Raw genomic sequence first — 21,105 nt, 5'->3', positions numbered from 1 at the left:
GTAGAGAGTCAGAATTTCAATAGAAACGGACCATGCATGGTCTGAACACCCACCTTGAAACATCTCAGTTGCTGAGTGCCCAGTTTGAAACATCTCAAGGGGCCAGCCTTTCCAGCAAGTGGGTGTTGCACACATTCTGAAAACAGTCATCTCAGAGTGGGGACAGGGAAACTGAGGCACCCAGCATTACTAACCACTTTTGAAAATAGCTGTATTATTCTATAATAACCATGACACTTTTGCTCAATGTGAAACTGCCCTAAACTCCATCGCCAGCAGAACAAGGCCAACAGTGCTTTTGAAAGCAACTTCCTTACAGTACTTATTTTTCTCCAGACAACCAGGAGAAGGCTAAAAAGCTATAATGATCCCAGTTTAGACGTGAGAGCAGTAGCAAGGATCTACGAGACCAGGTATATCGGCCACAGTACCCAATCAGACTGCAATGTAAAGAACAGCATTATCTCTGAACACCAACTGACACTATACTGAGCTAATGAAATAAGCAGGGTTCTCACACAGAATTTGATTTAGCAAAACACTCCAACATGTGCTGACTTGCTTTGCTGTATAAAATCCAAAGTAAAATATTATTCAACACAAATAGTGATGGTTTAATTTAGGCAGAGGCACACAAATAATACAAAGACATAAACTAATCTCTCATAGCAGTAAACATACTTTGCTATGAAACAGAAAAATAGTTTTTATATATATCTACATATTTTTTGCTATTGTAAGCTCTATACTTGATGACTGATGCAGCACCAAGACATGAAGACAGGCAGTAGTACACACACAAGTTCCCAAACAAATCTGAACTTTTGCTTGACCAAACTCTAAGGCAAAAATGGGCTTTTGCTTGACTACACACTAAGGCCTGTACAATTCCCAGACTACTTCCCTCCCTTCAGACAAAAGAGACCAGCACTTGACCAGCACCTCTTTTCTCCTTACTAAATTCCAAGCTCATGGTGAGGTTAATCTTTTTTTAGCCAATAAATGCCTAGTTAATTTTACAGAAAACCTAATTTAAAGTTAACAAAGACAATATAACTGGTAAGCAGATGCACTGAAAGGAGGATAAAGCATTCACAAGATGAAACAGTTTTGAGCAGCAACTTAAGCTCTGCACTATCATAATTCTACATCAGTTTCCTGGCATTACTGTGATATCCATCCAGAACTACAGTTCTCTCTTCAGCAAATGAGTACATCTGCATTCCTCCACACTATGTCCACAAGCTCAAGAACAGAAACAAAAGTTATGCCGTCAGACAAGCAGCAAGAAAACACCAATGCTGAGGTTTGTGTACATTTTCTTTGGCAACAAAGTGAGTTTCACAGGTCATTTCCCTAGGCACTCATCCCTGCTGTTCCTCTTATGTTCGTCCTCTGCCGCTCACCAGCCAGGATAATATAGCCTTTCATAGGGTCATACTATAAATTGGATTAATGAAACAATTCAAGCTAAAAATAGCAGTATGTCCTCCAAACCCAAACCTATGCTATTCCAGTAATGGAATCTGAAGTGCAGGTATTCAAATGGCTGTACCAGTACAATTAAGGGGGTAGCAAACTGCAGCAGGGTGGAAATGGGGGGGAAAACTTCCTAAATCAACTTATTTGCTAAGAAAAAGGTAAAAGAACCACACCTGTGTATTTTCAAAGTAAGCACAAGGCATACAATATCTTCTTAGAGAAATCTCAGCAATCTCTCATAAAATAAACAGCAAACCTCCCCCATGTTTTCCTAAAATATATATATATCTAATATATAATATATATAATACATACATGCATATACACACACACACACACATATCCTGCTCTTCCCAGTGGATTTCAACATATGATGAAATTAAGGCTGAAAACAACATTTACTATTTACTACTAATTTTAATGGAAAAGGATTTTCCTATGACTAACAAAATGTTTCATGCCTCTGGAGGCATGGACACATCTGCACCACACAATAGAGCCTGGTTCAGTGCCCCAAGCTGCTGCTGTCCTTGCCTTACTCAGAAGGAGAGATGGGAGGGCTGGGAATATTTAAAAATAAGGGGTTTAGTGCTGTCCTTCTACCCAATTCATCCTCTCAGGACTTGCTAAGGTAACACTGGAATTAGGGAAAAATTTTCTTGAAATATTTTCCCTTACAAGGAACAGGGAAGTATTTGTTAAGGTCTTGTAATTGGTACTCTTTGATCTCTCAGAATACTTAGTAAAACTGATATTTAAAATGAAGAATTTTATTTCAAGACTTTTAATGGGTCTTTACCATTTTATAAAAGACTCACAGGCTGCTTTATCTATGATTCCTCTGGAAATGAATATCAGCAAAATATTTTTTTTTTTTATTCCAACAAGTTCATTTCTAACTTGTTAGATCTTTTTAAATCACAATTTCTTCTGTACTACTCAAGACCTCTACTGGCACATTATGAGTTCTACAGAGATAATCCATGCAGTTTTTATTTACAAGTCAACTGTACTAATGCTTTCTCTTGCCAAAAAACCAATTCTTCTCACATTTTAAATTGCACTGACAGGTGAAAAGTAAGTATTTTGGTGTGAAGTGCAAGTCTGTCTCTAATAAAAGGCATGATTGTTATGAGCCAGAAGTAAATAATATCATCAGGTTTTTCACAAGAAAAACTTTGCTTGTGTTAATGAACCAATTATATTTCTTATCTCAGAGAAGCTCATTCAAAGAGTACCTTCATTAAACTAAATGCAGTAATTACTTAGAATTTCCTCCATTTAGGGGAAACAGGAAATGGGTTGGAAAGACTTTTCAGAAAAAAAAGTATCAGTAAGATACGAAAATAAGCCCTTTTCACCCAAGACCATCAAAATTCTCAGAAACATTACTTCTCTGTCCCGATGTGGAGGCAGCCTAGCTCAGAGCTAACAAGCCCTCATCACAGCTTATTTAGTCACTGTAATGTTTCAGTAAATGTAGCTGTCTTGGTTCTGGGCTCAAGCTAGTATAATATCTGAGTCTGATGAAGCTACTTCTGAGCTGAAAACTGCACAAACTGGACTTGTGGCACCACAGGAAACAGGAGCCACATGGTGCATCAGCACTGTCCTAGGCAGACGCGGGGCCATGACGTGGGACAGAGCATGGGACAGTGGCCTCCGAAAGCAGCTGAGGGCTGGATCGTGCACAGGTCTCACCCTCAGTCCCTCACAGGTCAGTCCTGTTGCTGTGCACAAAGTGCTCAGCAAAGCTGAGTGACCACCAAAGTGCCCACCAGAGCTGAGTGACCTGCTCTCTGCAGGTGCAGTGCACACAAAGCCCCATGAGCAGACTGCAGTGTGCATGAGCTCTAGTACAAGGGAAAGCAACACAACACATATCAAACAGGAAGGTAAGACCAAGATAATCCCCTCACTCCAAGACAATCCATCACTGTCTTATTTCAGCACAGTTCAGTGGTCATAGTCACATTCACACACACAAAAACCCCACAGAATCCAAGCTAAGTTTCTGCAACCAACTGCAACAGCTTCATGCAGACACAAACAAACACTCATCAAGCACTCAAACGTTAACATTACCAACCCAAAATGAAACAGATGGGGGAGGAAAAATGCCAAAATATGTCTGGTTTTTAAATGCCCAGTATTTTGATTAGATGCTTAAAACATTTTTTTTTTTCTCTGAACCCACACAGCCTCCCAATCTAAGTTCTGATACTTCTGCTTCTACAACCCTTGGCATTCCTGACTTCAGAATTTAGAGAAGGTTATCAGTAGCCCCAGACAGAGCATGGCTGTTCTTTTGCTAACCAGCTGGGGCATTGGCTGTATTGCAGCTGAGCAGCAAGCTCAGGGTGGGAAAACAATCCAGTTTTATAGGCAGCTTTTGAGACAAATCTGGCTGGCAGGCAACTCCACATTTTACACCACTGTGAACAAAGTAGTGAAGTCTCTTAAAACAGAGCTGACCAATACATAAAGGAATAAACAAAAGACAAATCAGATTCATAATATACAGCTGACAATAGAAAGGTTGAAGTTTTAAAATCAGAAACAGTCTGATCAGATTCTGTCAGATTCTCAGAAATGTGAAGGTTACTAGAAATTGATACGAGTATCATCTCCAAACTTAATTTTTGAGAACGCAGATACTTCCATGTGCTTTGGATATTCTCCAGTTTCTGCTGAAGAGAACTAACAGACAGAACACAACCAAGGTTAAACTAAAGCAATCTATAAAACCAGTGTCTCATGCAAGCAAAGGTCAGGTGATGTTCCCCATGCGAAACATCCAATTCAGCATGAATCACATATTAATATGACACTTGAAGTGCCAACCATGCCACAGTACTAAAGTTAGGGCTTTCAGAGCCCATAATTCCTCAAAATGAGCAAAAAAACCCCAAAACCCCAACACAAAAAAAAACAACCCACATAATCCTCTTTACACAGACTAGGCAAAGGCAAAGACTGCACACAAACTTTAAGTGTAATGAAAACCAGCATTTTTTTTCTGCCTCTAGCAGGCTTCCTTTGCATAAAACCTCTTCTGTGAATTGGCAGATCTCCCCTTTTTGGCCCGAATTGCTGGTATGTGACATTCATTCTGCTGCTTGAATGCTGGTAACTGACAGAGCTAAATCTTTCCATTGCTGAAATTTCATTTCCCACAAAATTCATACAAAATATTTGTCCTATTACAAGGAGCTGCTACTTTATTATCATGTGGAAAATTAACACCTCTGTCCAAAAAAAGCCATGCAAGTCTGTATTGCCTGGGTCTCTCATACACACACAAATATTTATGATTTTGAGAGGAAACAGGAATTTGTTTGACGGCTTACAGTACACCTCAGATGATGGTCTCTCAGCGTGTTTTTTAGATAATGCTGTTATCTTTGTCCATAGTAGGAAAGAAGGAGCTTTGAGGGGCCTCGTGGCTTCTCAAGGGGTAGTTTTGAAAAAAACAGGAATATAAACTGAAAATGAATGTGGAAATGTTCTGTAACTAGATAAGAAGTAAAAGGCTGCCTCTGTTCCATACTTAAACAGAACTGGTAAAATATGACAGCTCTCAGTCATTGTGTTATTAAAATAAATTAAATTCAGAACCATAGGACTATGCTTGAGATTTGTATGGCTAACACACACTAGTTGAGAGAATTTTCTCTCCTTTATACTGATATGCTCTTGAATTTTTTCAATTTAAAATCTGTTTTTCTAAAAAAGTGATTGGGCCAAGTCTGTACACAAAAGTATATTCAGTGGAGAAGTCTTGATTACCTTGAGACATGAGGCCAGACTACATACCTTTAACAAAGTATGGATAAAATCTAAAAATACCAAGAAAATACATAATTTGAATGAGTTATGGCATACCTAATTCTCTCAAAAACAGCTGTGAATTAGATCCACACCCGCAAGTAATGAACTTCAAAAAATGAAGTCTTGTGAAAATGTCACATTAATCTACCCATGCAGTAAAGAGTCTACTCACCCACTGCTTACTAAGATGATTAGTAAGGAAATCACAAGTTAAACTTTATTCATCTAAAGAAAAATAGGGAAGAGGTTGCAAGGTTGATTTAACTCAGAAGATATTATTGTCACTTGACATTTACATGCAATGTATAATTCCATTCCCACTTACAGTCTGGGGAAAGCCTGTTAAAATTACTTCCTTAATGCGTGAACACTTCTTTGAATTGTGTTCTTTTCATCTGCCACCTTCTCCTTAAGCCAGCTGGCTCCTTTTGTTAAGCCTTTTTAATAGGAAAGTTCATTACATGTAATTTAGAGAGCAGTTTGAGATTGTCACCTTCTATTGAGCCCTACTGCACATGCATATTTCAGAGCACTCTATAGTATATGTTCATAGTGTCAAAAAGGCAAAAGGTTCACATTCGTATGCTGAACAACTCTAGCATGGGACTAATCGGAATGACCACATCTATCTTCTCATTTTCATCCACATGGACCACTCCTCCTTCCATTTATATGCCAAACTACTCTTCCCCTTTGGAAAAGGTAACACCTTTGTGGCAACAACAGAAGTTGCTTACATGGAAACACCACTAGGAAGGCATTCAAGTTTCTTTCGCCATCTAGAGAATGATCAGCATACTGTCCTGCTTAATCCTGTTGCTGTGGCTTTCTTATTTCTTATTTTTCCTTGTCCTTCATTACACATTTCTTTACCACTTGCTCCTCTCCCTTTAGTCTTCCTTCTCATCCAGTTCCCCCATTCCCACTTTTTTTTCCTGAGCACTTGCTAGTCTACTTTTTGATTCTTTCTCTATGTCCAAGTGCTATCTTCCCAATGATTACAGTCTTTGGGGGTCACCTCTTACTTTCTCCCATCCTTTTATGTAATAGCAGCTCTAACAGACTCATAGCTGTTGGTTTTCTTTTATTGGCATAAAGGTCCATAAGCAAGAAAAAAACCACAAACTGAAACAACAATAACAAAAAAGGGCTTAAGTTCCCCAGTCGTAAGTAGTAACTGCTGTGTACTGCACAGTTTGGGAACTAACCTAACATAAACACTGCCTGAGGGCGGCTGGGCAGTGTGAGCGACAGCAATTACTTGGTTACTACGTGCCCTACATAAAATGTGCTGTATGATGCTCACCAGTAATGTCAGACCCTTGTTCAATGTCTATGAGGGTACAGGGATTGTTCTGGTTTTTAGTTTGTTTTAAGAAGGGGCTGACTGTATGCTGACAATTTTGCAGATGCATCCCTATCTTTAATGGCACATAGTGTATAATTCAGGCAAAGACTCTAAACAAAACAAGCATGAGACTAAATCCTGCTAATTGCATTTTACTTCAATAAGCTCTCTCAGTAATTCAAAGAGCGAGCAACACAAATTAATCATGCCTGGAAACTGGGACTTACACCCAGACTGACTAAAGTAGATCAACTTGTGAAGTTAAAAGATGCTAAAGGTGACTTGTTCATGATCTACCACTACCATCTTGAATATTTCTGAACATACTGGGCTCTTTGATTATCAGATAGAAATGTAAGATCCAGTGCCTGAAAACTGAAACAAGAAAGAAAACACAAGGTTGAACAGTTTATTCAGAGACAGGATGGATTCTTCAGTGGACCTATTGCTGAACTGTGGGTTTCACTGTGAATTTTCTTTCCGTAAGTAGTTCTGGTAGCACTTTTTTTGAATCAGTGTAAAACTTTCTCTCTTCCCATAGTATTATCCCACTAATAAACACCAGACTACCCTCCTGTAGACATGGTTGTGGATCCACTCATAAACTTCATCTAAGTGCAAATCCTCCTTTAGCGCCCTGTGTGTACTTTAGTGGTTCAAACCATTTCATATCACCTGTAATTGTGGGATCACACCTACAGTTGTGATACTTCCTATTTGTCAATTCACAAAAGGCAAGGACGATATCTTTGCCATGGTATCTTCTGCTGTCTTTTATTTCCCCTGTACACATTTTTTTCCTAGCTACCTATCTGCTACTTTTTCCAATCACCTACCACCATTACAGACAATTCGCATTATTTTAGATTCTTGTAACATAATTTCCCCAGGTACAGATGACATAAGCAAAACCAAAAGTGAATACCTACACGGGAGTTTGAGATATTCATACATCATCCCAAAACACTCCTGACGCCTTTTTTTATAGAAAGGAAATGTGTTTTGTGAACTCCAGTGACTTCTTCAAGGCCACAGGGTGATGCCAGTTTGAAAGCACAGTTAGTCCCAGCCTTGAGGACTCAGAAAAATTAGACTCAAGAGCACCTCAGTTGTTTTATCTCATTCATATAATGCTATTATGTGTTCCTTGTTCTTCTTCTGAAAAATGGGAAAGAAAATGAGAAGGGAAACAAAATAATCTATGAAAATCATAATTAAAAATGTTTTAAAGCTCCAGTTCAGACCACCAACCGTTGCCTATCCGCCGAAGGATAGTATTTTTCATAGCTCTCAGTGTCAGTAAGGAACACAAAAGTCTTGCACACAATTCTGACTGATAAAGCAAACATTCAACTTTAAACTCCTGGAATTTAATCAGTACATATTACAATCTTCGTTCCTCAATGGAGCGTCAGAGCTATATAACATTGCTGTACATTTCATAAAACATGTCATAAAACCTGGATATGAGTCAGAGTTGGTTTGGGGTTTTTTTTATCTGAAAGTATTAAAAAGCCTCTAGTAATTAATTCTATGTTCACTTACAAAAAAAAGTTACTTGAGCATCAAAAAAAAAAAAAGGTAAAAACTAGTAACAAGTTCTTGAATTCTTGAAGAGATGAGAAAAGAGACAGGAAAAGAAAGGAAAAAAAATGAATTTAAAAAGTGCCCTGTATCTATTGGTAAGGATCTGGAAGAAGTTTCAGAATGATCACGTCTACATAAGGGCTTCTTTCATGTTTTGACCAGACACTGAGAACATGTCAGCACAATGCTTACTTTTTACCCAGATAAATCTTTTCCTAGTAGGAAGAATCAAAACAAGAAATACAATTGCTTTATATTCTTAATCTTTCTGAATGCTGCCAACCCCAGAGTTTTTTCTACTTTTGTGGTTTCCTCTTCCCTCCCCAGTTATTTAGGCACACAATTAGATCACTGAGAGCTAAATACCTATCTACTTAAATTGATAAAAATTGAAGTCTTCAGAGTGGGTTCTTCAAAGCCCACACTACTTTCTATATATACCGTATGCCTCTACATTTAAGCAGGAGTTAGTGGTATTTTCTTATTGCCACATTTCTGTAGCAGAAATACGATGATAAGAAAATGACAGATTTATATACTACAGAGAATATTTTCATACAGTAAATTACTCAGATAAAATATTCCTCTTTGGCTTTTCTTCAAAGAGGTTGATTTATCTTTGTGCTAAAGAGCCCACACAAGACCTCTGCAGTACTTCATAGTACTTCTAAGCTGGAACAGACCATCAGGATCATTCTATTCTGATCTCATGCATAGCAGAGGCCAAAGAACCTCACCCAGCAATTTCAAGCCTATAACTTACAGCTGTAAGCTCACTCATTCTCTCAAGGTTATCACTAGCACACAGAGGGTCTCCAAAAAGGTCTACACAGCATTTAAATCCCGCTTATGATCTATTTTGAAGACTACTGAGATTTTATGAGGTCTAGGACAGAGAAATTTATAGTAACTACGGGTACATGAGGTAACCCACCAGGCGACCGCAAATCTCTCTGACTCACAATGACCTTTGGGGGAGAAAATTATCCACCGCCTTAGAAAAATACATAAGAAAATTGAATAAATATTCACACATACATATGCATGTATTTGACATCAGACACTGTGTAAATACCACCTACCAAAATCTGTAAAATAAAACTGTGCAGTTTTCATCTGAGCACTCATAAGTGTTTAGACAAAGCCCAGGACTGTTCAGCTCTGACCTTCTGCTCAGGCGCATGTTGTCAGTACATTTCCATAAGAACACACTAAGGACAGCTATTCAGCAAGCTAAGGTTTAAATCAAGCCTGGATTTCACTATGTATGATACTCTCTAGTTCAACTGCAACATACCATATTCACATATTCAAGAATAAATGTATAAATGCAATGATCTGTATTGATCTGATAATACAAATTCTCTTTCTATTAATCTCAATCCTTCATTTATACTTTATTGTCACTACATGTAAGAGTACAGTGATATGACACCAACACCTGTATATCCATTCTACGAGTGACTTCCAAAGTGCCACAGCAGGTGAAAGAAAAAGGAAAGCCTCTGCTGCCACCTAAAGGGTTTCTCTTTCCTTCGAACTGCTAAAGTTGAGAACAAACATACTTGGATGCACTCAGCTTAATGAGCACCCAAACTGAAAAAGAGCCATCAGAACAAAAGCATGCTGCTTAATATAATAATATAGCTGCTTAATATGGCTTTTTACAGCTTAATGTAGCTGCTTTCCCCTCACTGCACAGTGTTCTTGCAGGCAAAATTACAGCTAGGAAAGAGTAACAACACTACATATTTGTTTCTTCCCACTTTGTAAGATTACAGACTACAGTCAGAGTGGTTTTGGATAAATATAAAAGAACACAAGTCTTTCATTACAAGTAATATTTTTCCAGATTTTGAAACAAGGCACATTTCCAAATTCTCCTTTTTTGGACAGCTTCTTTAAAGAACAGCTTCGAGAACCAATCAGTGTATTCCAGCAACAGGCTCATCAGTGCTGGATACAAACACTGTAAGTAACGAGAGGTAGAACAAAAAATTAATCCAACCCTCTCCTCTCAAAATTTTTATACTGACTGCAGAGCATAGTGCAAAAAAATGTAACTTTTTTGTTTTCAGAAAAGCATTTCACAAGAACTCAACCAGTCTTTCTTGTTTCAAAGAATAAAATTACTTGAACAAATACTGCAAATATTACATCATATATCTACCTACTTCAAGAAAACATATCTTTCTCATTGTTAGTTGAAAGGGTGAATACATGTAAAACAATACAAGAAGCACAGCACAATAGAAGAGAAGGATAAGTCAAGATTAAAAGCACATCTTTCCTAAAATGATTAATCTTAAGCGAGGGATTTAAAGGAAAGCAAAATTAGTAATTTTGAGAAAAGGAATCTGGAACATTTTATTTCCCATACCACAAAATACAAGCTTACTTTAGACAACAGGAAAAGAACTTCCCCAAGAAGAAAGATGTAATTTTGGTGCCTACATTGAGTTAGTGCATGTCACCAATTATCATCACAGACATTGATGTAGCAACAAATCAGACCAGTGAACAAACAGCTTCAGGCAGAGAAAAACCTGGGGTTAGAATAAAACTTCCTCTGTGAACAGCATGGTATCATGAGGAAATTCTTGCAGCTTCACAGGAAGCATCTCACAGAGGTCAGCACAGAAGGATGAACTTCATGCATCATTGGCCTCTCTTCATTTTCTACAGTACCTTCTCATAACAAGAAAACATTTCTGTATAGCAACTGTCAGTGAAAAGTCATTTATCTCCAGGATGGACCTTGACATTCTACACTTACATTCTCCAACAAGAAAACAGAAAAAGAAAATCTACACTTAGGTTCTCCAATAAGAAAAAACCTGTATTCCTGCAGTGCATATAAAACTGTTTGCTACTTTCTTCTCACTAGCACCTTCACAGGTAATATGGACTTAAAAGTGAAAACCAAGGTCTGATTTCTCATGAAGAGTCCCTGCAACACAGGCCACAGCTTTGACCATTATGAAGCCACTGTGAGGTGGAGACTTGACCAAAACATCATTCATATAAGATGGAAGGCAAGATGTGCAAGAAAATATCTTGACATGGCTTATCTTGACTGGACAAGAACAGAGCAGCAAGGCAAAGTTTATCCTGCTCATTTCCTCAGTCAGAGGACCTTCATGCTCACACCTTTTCCTCAAGCAAGTTGCAAAGTGTCATTCCAGCCTAGATGCTACAGCCTGTTCTCAGGACAAGTACCTTATGTTTGGATTATTTTTATGAAGCACAGTGATCTCTAACACCATGGAAACTAAGAGACCGTAAACATTTTAGAAGCACAGGTGTCAGCAGGTTAATTTCTAGATTCCAAAATTATCACATCATAGTCATTTCATGCACAAGAACTTTGCCAGTGTCAAGATTCGTGGTACGATACTGCAGGAATCCTGCATTTGAATTTCCAAGGAAAAATAAGTTAGAAAAAAAAAAAAGAACAAAGAAAACAAATTAACCAAATCATTTGATATTCAAACACAGCCACAGAGTCCATTTTTACACTGGAGTTTATACCATTCCAAGTAGAAGTTTTATGTCAATGACAGAGAAACTATCATGGAAAGGGTCCCTCTCTCAAGGATGAACAAACTTAGAATCTTCAAGAGGGACTGTTCTAGGCTGCTGCAATGGGTTTAGAAAGTCGCTGCAAAGAATAGTGGATATTCCATACAAACTCATCCAACTGTCTATCAAAAGGCTGGCAATAATTTCATAAAACAAGGCTAACGACCATGTCTGTATGCTCCACACTTCTTCCTATGTCAACAACCCTCAGCAACATTTAGAGCTGTTCTTGTTAAAACCATTCTAAGTGAGCAGTGAGATAAATCAAAGTAATGTGGGTAATCCCACAGGGTTAAATCTACATGGAAAGATCCTACATTACCAATGACTGTTTAGCTAGTATTGAACAGGCACGATGACACAAGTGGATCTCAATCCATCTGGAGATGAAAAAGTAGTCAGAAAAGGAGGACATTGCACATCTGAGATGCCATGTAGTACACATGAAGAAAAGTGCAGAGGCAGCCCTGGGACAAGGGGAACACACAAATGGGATAAGCAGACAGAACTGAGGTAAACTCTACTGGCGGAAGGAGCAGGTTATGCAATGAGCAGACAAGAAAGAAAAGCCAGAGCTGTAACTCCTTAACTTAATCTGGGGAACATGCCAAAGAATCATATCACTAACACTTTTAAGACCCCTGAGCATGTTCTGTACATACTGGTGAGCAGCAAAACCCTTCAAAGGATGTTAAGAAGAGAGGAGGAATTCTCAAGCAGATCCTGATAGTGCTACAGGAAGATCACTGATACATACACATGGCAAACAGCCACGGGCAACAGATGACCATGACATTTTCAGCATGTTTTTGAAGAAAAAGTAGCTCTTTTCTTTTTCCTCAAGCAAGATTATAATTCACCTGCAGTAACTGCTTCCCAAACAGCTACTCCACACCTTAGGGCCTCTACACTTCATAGTGGGAATGTGATGTGTGGCTGAAGAAAGTCCCAGACATCAAGGAAGCATCTTGCTTTCTACTAGAAAACCCATCCAGCTAATTAGACAAAACTCTAGCTGTTCACTCTTTAAAATGCTTTTCAAAAGTTTTATGCTAAGAAATTCTTATCTTGTCTGTAGTTAGCATACTCTCCAGACCTCCCAGTTATTTCCCATTTGTACGGGACAATCCTCCCAGTTTGGGCTCCAGCCCCTACAAAAGCAACACCCCATCTAAAGAGCAGCTGCTGACTGGAAGCCTGGAGATAACCTGAGTTAGATTTCTTCATTCCAATATCCACAGCTCTCCATACTTTACAATCCCGTATTCTTGAGAAAGTTCTGCTGCTTTCTCATGAAGAGTCACCTGAAACTGGCATCCTCAGTGAGGTGACCAAATTTACATCCAAAAACTCTGAGCAAAGCTGGGAATGGATGTCTGTCATGGATACACCAGATCTATCCTGGGCCAGCATATTTGTACCATAATCAGCACATCAGTCAACACTGCATTGCAGGTTTCACTAATTCCAAAAACAGAGAATAAAACTTATCATTCAAGTATTTGACACAGATGTCCATCAGTGCTTTCTAACTCTATAGAACTGCTTCAAGTAGTTAAGTAAAGACAGTTCAGCAACCAAGAGAAGTTGAATTAGAAGTGCAAACAGCTGTTCCTCTGTGTGCAAAGGTGTCAACATGGGGCTTAAAGTTCAATACTCAGAGCATTACAATTCAGAGAAGTTGCCAAACAAGTACTTGTGACAAGTGACTTAATGAATTCTCGTTCTGCAACCACACTACTAAAGCTCAAAAACAGAATGAGGCAAGATTTAGGAAGATGCAAATTATAGTAGAACTGAGATGATTTTACTTGCATTATAACTGATTTTGAACAGTGTCATCTTCATATTCTTAAATCTATTAGGACTCCAATCCAGCAAAGGATATAGGCACACACTTTAGCTTTAAAATATACAGACCCTCAGAAGGTTGTGGGCCACTGATGAATATCAGCATGTCTTTTCCTTCAGTATTTTACTAGGCTGGGTCACAGAACATCCAAGAGTATTTTGAGCATAGACAGGACATATGAAATCAACTGCACAGTCTGGTTTTTTGCTTACATCATTTATTTATATAGTAACCTTTTCAAAATGCTTCTATACAGCAACAGTGTACTTTAAATAAGAGAAAAATACAACCGTTAGACGATGTCAGTTTCTAAAAGATAATCAGCAGAAAGACTGAGGACAAAAGATTTATCTTTGCTTTTCACTCATTAAATAAAATGAGTTTTTAAATTGGCTGTTTCCCCTTCACATTCAGTTTGCTGAAACTAATTTTCACCTCTAGATACAGATCCTTAACCACTTACAGGATCCTTTAAAATTTTGTCTCTTTGCCAGCACATGCTCACAACAACAGTGTTCAATGCTAAAAGTCACCAGGTTCTCAATTGACAGGGAGATCTTAACAATTTTACTTCATGGACATCAACAAAATCCCTTAAAAAATAAAAGGTTTTCAGGATCAGGTACATTAAAATTATTCTGCACACAGTTAGCTATTAATAACAATAGCCTTATTAATAATAAATAGCCTTATTTTTCTAAAGATTGTACAAGTTCATATATGAGCAATGCCTGACCCAGATATTTAACACAAGTAATTTCTTTTCATAAATCTATACAGGAGTAGAACAAAATAAACATTTAAAAAATACACTTAACAGTAAATGTTTTTAGAATTTGGTTTGTGGAGAATAGGAATTAAGAGAGAAAAAATCACTCACTGAACTAACTTTGTTGTCTTTTCAGTCATTTATCTTAAGAAGCAAATGTAATTTTTCTCATGTACTTGCTATGAAAAATTTTGTTACTATTCACAAAAAACAGCATAGTTCAATATGAAACACTAAAGGAACAAAATACATCCACAGAAAAAGTGCTCATAAAATAAAATAAACAGTTGAAACAGAATTCCTTGCTTCCACAAAGCCTGGCAATGAAACCTGTCAGAAGCTGGACAGTTAGATTTCGCAAAGGAAATTAAAGCAAATTGCAAATGAGACAGGAAGAACACAGAAATATATTATCTAATGCTGTCTCAAAATTAAATTAGTATTTTGCCTCAGAACATGAAGGCAAAGTAGGACAGATGAGCAATAGCTCTAGAAACAGAAATTGCCACATATGAGCTGGAGATAAGAGCTGAACAGTCAAGTCCAGCAGATCAGATGATGCTAATTCTAGAACACTGAGAGTTTAGCAAAGCATGTCATGCCACAGAAACCCAGCATCTCTCCTGATGGCATTCTGTAAGGAACACAAGAACTTGAAGTCCAAGCAGAGTAGTCAGGGGAATGAAAACCAAACCTTGTAAAAGTGACAACCTTCACTATTTGTTCATTCCAAGTACATACATCTGCAAGGAAAGGTGTAGGAGTAAAGAAGACAACTGTTGTAAGTAAAAACGTAATTCTGGAACACCAGACCAAAGAAGTATGACCTACAAATCCTTCAAATCTGGAATACCTTCTCTGTAGAGCAATGGGATGGACTATGATAATAGATCATGCTTAATAATTTTATAACCATGATTCCACAGGAAAGTTGCCTCTGCTAAAATAAAACGTGTTATGGTCTAGGTAAGAGCTGTTTTCCAGTCACATGATGTAACTTAACTGTAACCAGGTATTTAATCAGGAGTAATCTCCTCCTCTCAGGATAGAATGCAAAAATGGTCCTTTTGGTTACTGAGTTAAATGAAAAAAATAATTTCAAGCTTCTAATTAAAGACTAATGTGTCAGAAGCATGCAAATTAGGAAGAGACATTTCCTAGGAGTACAAGGCATAGACTTACACCTGCAAACCTGCACAGTTGAGCTTAGGTGGCTTTAGATTCCCAATAGGAATGCAACAGGAGCTTCTAGTAAAAGTGAAATTAATAAAAGCTTTTAATTTTTGTATAAATAATTAATTTCTGTGGTCTTGGGGATGAAAGAATTCAATATGTTCAATGTATTTCCATGCATTGCTTATGACAAAGTAGGAGAGATGGTGACTGCTAAAGCAGAGGGGAAATGGAACTGGTTACACGAGTTTTATGTCAAAGGGAATCCCCAGCTGACTGCTCAGATGAGCTTTCCATTTCCTCTACCTGCTAGAAATGACATGTCAATTGTCTCTGAGAGCAGTATGGACAAAAAGGTCAAAGGAGAGAGAGCTATCACACTAGACAATGAGAAAAACATTCATCTTCATTGTACATAATCCTTGGCTTAGGTGAATGCAAGATTTATAATGAACAGCTGAGCTTTTCTTTCAGAAGATTCTTGTTCTCCACCCTCTGCTCTTTATTAAAATTATTGGGGTTTGGAGCTTTAAAAATTTTTATTTTTTCCTAGTGAAAACCCTATCACAGATCTAAGATGTGATGGGAAATGAGCCAGCTAATGCTGGTCTTTGAAAAGTGCAGTGTCTTTTGCCGTGCCCCTTTTACTGTGAAATAGCAACGACAAGACTGTTGGCAGTAATTACAGATTTGAAGTACCCCACCTTGTAAATGCCCAAACTGAAGCACCCCAAAAAAAGGCCTGATTTTCAAGACAGACGGCATTTAAAAACTGCATCCCCTAACAGGTGTCTCAAGCTTTGTATTCAAAATCCTTAGCACTATTTTAATACATTTTGCCCTAAATGTCAAATAAAACACACACAAAGAAGGAGCGTAAGAATGAAAACTCATTTTATTCACCCACTTAAGGGGCCTTCTCCATCTCATTCAGCAACGTTAAAGTTTCTACAAAGCTGTGCAGTAACAACCACTGGAAGACAATTAGTCTTGGGTGCTACAAAAGCAGGGACAGTGTTTTTCTGGTATTTACGCTTTCACTGAATTTATCATTTAAGTGAAATCTTTAATTTAAGTGAAATGATTTGTCTTGGGGTGACTTGATGTTGTATTCCCTATCACTGCACTATCCCCAGAAATTAGTATACATGCCTTTCTATGCCTTTAAACTGAGCCTGAGAGGGGAGAGAGAAAAGTGCACTTTTTCAAAGCAGTTTGTTTTCATGTTCTGAGTACACAGAGATAAAACCTGTCTGCTTCTGCAGAGAGAGGGTGGGGAAGCAGCCTGCTTGCTTTCCAGCCAGCTTTCAGCCAGTTTTTTTCCAGCTCCTTTTCCTCCGGAGAGTTGAACTTTTGTTTTCCTGGGACTTCGGTTTTTTTTTCCTTTTCTCTCTGCTGGACTGTTTCAACATCAGAATACATCAGGAGGAATTTCCACCAAGGCCTTGGCCCTGGAGGGGGGCCCACCACCCCGTCCCAGCTCCAAGGAGGGGGAGAGAGAGACTACAGACGGACTCTGAAATTTTCCCAGGTTTTTCTCTCCACAGCAAGAGATTGTATTATTTAGTATTATTATTCTTTTCCTGTGTGTTTGTTAACTAAATAGTTCTTATCTCTTTCACTTTCCTTCGAGGAAAATTCAATTTTTCCCGAACCTGGTAGGGAAGGGGTGGTTTGTGGCCTGCTTCTCTCAGGATGTATTTCTAAGTTTGGCCAAACAGGCATAGGATTGTAATGAAAACACCCTGGCCAAGCCAGAAGAGCTACAGCTCCTATAATAAAGACAGATACTAAAAGTAACTAAGTCAAAATACATAGGTCTAGGACTCATCTGTCAGATTCAGGACACAATACAAGAGAATATACTTACTGAAACTTTCCACAAGGTCAAGGGCAACCTGAGTAGCCACATCCATTCCAGAGTTGATGTAGGACTGGCAGTTTTTCAAAGAAGAAAGAGCAGAATCAATTGCATTGAATGAGATTCTTGGACCATCTGACATCTCGAAATTGTCACTCTAGAAATAACAGGGAGAACATATTAAAAGCAGTTTACACACAGAGAATTTGAGAGAGAAGACATAAGTTCTAATAGATAGCTAACCATAAAGCAGTGTCAACAGAACTACTGAAACATTAGGAAGCAGGGATGAAAGCTCCCTAGATGTCCGTAATTTCAGTGAAAGTGCAATGCAATTCATCACAGGTTTTCAATGCACCTCCTATTCAGTATTAAGCAAAATTACACCACTAAAAGCAACTGGCGGTATTCATCTGCTCATTCCTACTGCTAAGTCACAGTGAAGATCAAACTCCACGATTATGTCTGCTTGAAAACTACTGCTCTATTTACAATCCAGAGGAAGATCCAAAGAAGCCCATGTGCCCAAAAACCTGTCTGGGTTTTATAGGCATATTATCAATTAGGCTAGAAAGAAATATGATTTCTCACATTCAATTTAGCTTCACCAACAGTTGGCCCTTGGAAAAAATAATCTAACAAAGGGCCACTCTACTAAGAATGTACATGGTGGTAAAACATCTAGCAATGTTTTTAAATAAAAGCCTGTCTTAAAAATCTCCCTACTTCTGCCAAAGATGCTACGAACTTTTGGTAACCAGATTCCATTAGCACAAAATAAAGTCACACAGGTACCATTGTTTATCTGCCTTACCTCCCCCTGGCTTTGCAATACACACCCACAACCTACATCCTCATGGGGATTAGCTGCTCTGTCATTAATAGAACCTTTGGGTGTTTTTGCTTATGCTGTGCCTATCATCCTGCTCATATCTGTTGGTTTCTTCTCAAAAATCCCCAATTTCTGCTCTTCCTTCTTCATGCTTTGCCATAACCCACTCAGACAACATGCAGCTACTGTGAGAAACATGAACCTGGTGTGCAGAATTTTATACTTCAAGTTTCAGATTAAAAAAATTCTGGTTCGGCTTTAGATACACCAAAAAAGGAAAAATAAACACAACAAAACAGAACTCTTAGATAGACAGAAATACTGCATTAGTCCACGTAAAGAGTAACTAGTATGTTCAAGGACTATATTCAGATGCCATTGGGAGAGATAGAGAGCAGAATCCACAAACAAATTTGGGGTATACCAGAAGGGGAAGAGTTGTTCTATCAAAAACAGCCTGTAACAGGCTATAATCCAACAGCAATCTGGAAAACATCTAAATAGAAAGTACAACGCTTTTCCCAAGCTTTGTATACCTAAGGTTGTATCTCCCTCTACTGCTTTCCCTGAGACTCCAGAACTACATCTTGTGCTTCACTTAAACTGAACAACATTGCCACGTTCCTCACCAGTATCATGCAGACTATGAGACCTGAATACCTGCTGTCTCCTAATGTTTATTTCCTATCTTTTTCTTTTTTCCATTTATAAAATGTGCTTGGCCAGTCAATACTATCTTCTACTACACCATCTTTATGTCATGTGCTTCCAGCAACATTTTAACAACAGTTCAACCTCACCACAAACTGAACTTCTTAATGACAGGCAAATTGGCCTTCCTCTCTATCGCCTTCTAAAGGTGCATCTTTCCACAGATGCAGCAGGCTTAAACTACAGCTCCAGTTACGTCAGCTCATGCTCTCCCTGACAGAAGACTGTGACTGCTATCATTAGAGATCTTTAGAGGCTGTCAAACTGACAACAGATGACAACGGAAAAGTTCCTTATAGAACTCCCTGAAAGCAAAGAAAAAGAATGGTCTTGAAGATGTAATAACAAATTCCTTCAGCTAGTATGTTATGTTACTTTTTTTTAATGTAGTTGTTTGCCATCTTAGTAAGACTGTATAGAACCTGTGATCCAAACATACACTATTGAATAGTCACATAAAATCATGTTAGCAGCTTTATCTTTCTGAGCCCATCTTGAGTATCAAAGTTAACAGAGAGAGCCGAATTACCCTCTTGAACCTGGTAAATCTCACTGAGAAAGCCTGCTGAAATTTCTTTTGGAAATTTCACAGACACACACTGTGAAAGCGGCAATCGGAAAAAAAAAACCAACAGTAAGAAGTTAAAAAGGCTTCTTCATTCTCAGCAAACTACACAGAAGCAGAAGTTACTGGTTATATTAAATCATATCATTGCACTGGTAGTTTAATCTCAATCTGTCTTTTGGAAAGTAATTTCTTTTGGATGAATTTTCCTTTTTTTGTTTTCTAATAAAATATTATTTTTCTTAGAAACTGGTTACAATCCTGTAATGCCCCAGCCTGCTTGACAGGTTCAGGGGAAGGTAGTGGGATATACCCTGGGCAGTGCATGGGAAAAACAACCAAATTCTCATGAGACTCAATAACTTTTACTTGCAAGGTTTAGAACATTCAAGTAAAATAAGGTACTTGGCAAATTTTAAAACATCCAGACAAAATAAGGCACCTCCCAAACTTTAGCTTAGCAAACTTTAACTTCTCCAGGCACAAGAAGACACTGGAAATTTTTTGGTCCAGCTTACAACATATTTTGAGAAGAAGGTATGAGAAGAACACCAGAGAGAGAAAGAGAAAGCAAATGGAGAGACAAAGGTAGATGGTCACCACCCCAAGGATCCAGCATTGTCTCAGCAGCTTCTAAACCCCTGGCAGTGGAGTGTGCTTGGCACACGTGCTGCTGTCCTTCTATCTTCTGTGCTCTGCCACTTCAGGACTTACAGGCCCTGTTCCCCCACCATTTCCCACCTGGCTGTTTTGAGCCAGTCAACTATTCCTCAGGTTTCCTATAGAACCCAAGGCAAAGATGTCACTCTTGAACTTTCTAAGTGAATTCTTCAACTTCAGCTTGGAGCTGTCCACTCAACTTCCAAGGGAGGGCCACATTCCTCACTGGAATTGGTTTCACCACCGTGTTTTTAAAGCACTCTTTTCTGCCAGGAAAGTCTTCAATGGGTGCATCAAAGCACTTAATATTTGCAACCCCCAGCCCCCTCACCTGTGGAAAACAACCAGCAACTCAGTGCTGAATGGGAGACTATCGAGGGTATTTTTTTCCTTTCAACAAGCGATCAAACGGTCAGACAGGATAAAGAACCAAAAAAACCTTACAGTTTCTATTCTGTTCCTTATTTTAAATATTTGAGGAAATGACCTCAGCCTTCTATGCTTCAATATCTCAAACTATGAAGCAGAGATAAGAAAACAAAAATTATTTGATTCTGTAACACCAGCTCTACACGTGACAAGTGCTCTCCGAGCACCAGGATAAGTGCCTAACCCCAGGCACACTCGGTGATCAGCTGCCACAGGGAGACGACCCTTCCCTGCACGGGAGTCGGAGCAGCGCCCGCCGAGCAGGAAGCTCCGCTCTCCCAGGCCCTCTCGCCGCCTCACCCGGTCGGGGGCAGGCCGGGCAGCCCGGGCAGTCCCGCACTTGTCCCGCCGCCACTCCCGCGCTGCCCTCGCCCGCGGAGGGATGGGGCCGACGGGGACAGCCACCCTCGCCAGCGGCCGGTG

The 21,105-nt window shown here is 38.8% G+C and overlaps 1 protein-coding gene across 1 annotated transcript in view; it reads right to left on the bottom strand.

Annotated features, from left to right (window-relative positions):
• Positions 1-21,105, bottom strand: part of NSMCE2 (NSE2 (MMS21) homolog, SMC5-SMC6 complex SUMO ligase) — a 130,818-nt gene that overhangs the window by 109,504 nt on the left and 209 nt on the right. The window contains exon 2 of the mRNA XM_042036308.1: positions 17,495-17,642. Coding sequence (XP_041892242.1) covers positions 17,495-17,642 — 148 coding nt within the window. The remainder of the gene's footprint in view (positions 1-17,494; positions 17,643-21,105) is intronic.

The sequence above is a fragment of the Corvus kubaryi genome, unplaced genomic scaffold (genome assembly GCF_017639235.1).
Source record: "Corvus kubaryi isolate FWS band 111438036 unplaced genomic scaffold, C.kubaryi_AGA036_p1.0 37385, whole genome shotgun sequence".
In the NCBI taxonomy this organism is placed as follows: Eukaryota; Metazoa; Chordata; class Aves; order Passeriformes; family Corvidae; genus Corvus; species Corvus kubaryi.
This window is presented reverse-complemented; position numbering and strand designations above follow the sequence as displayed.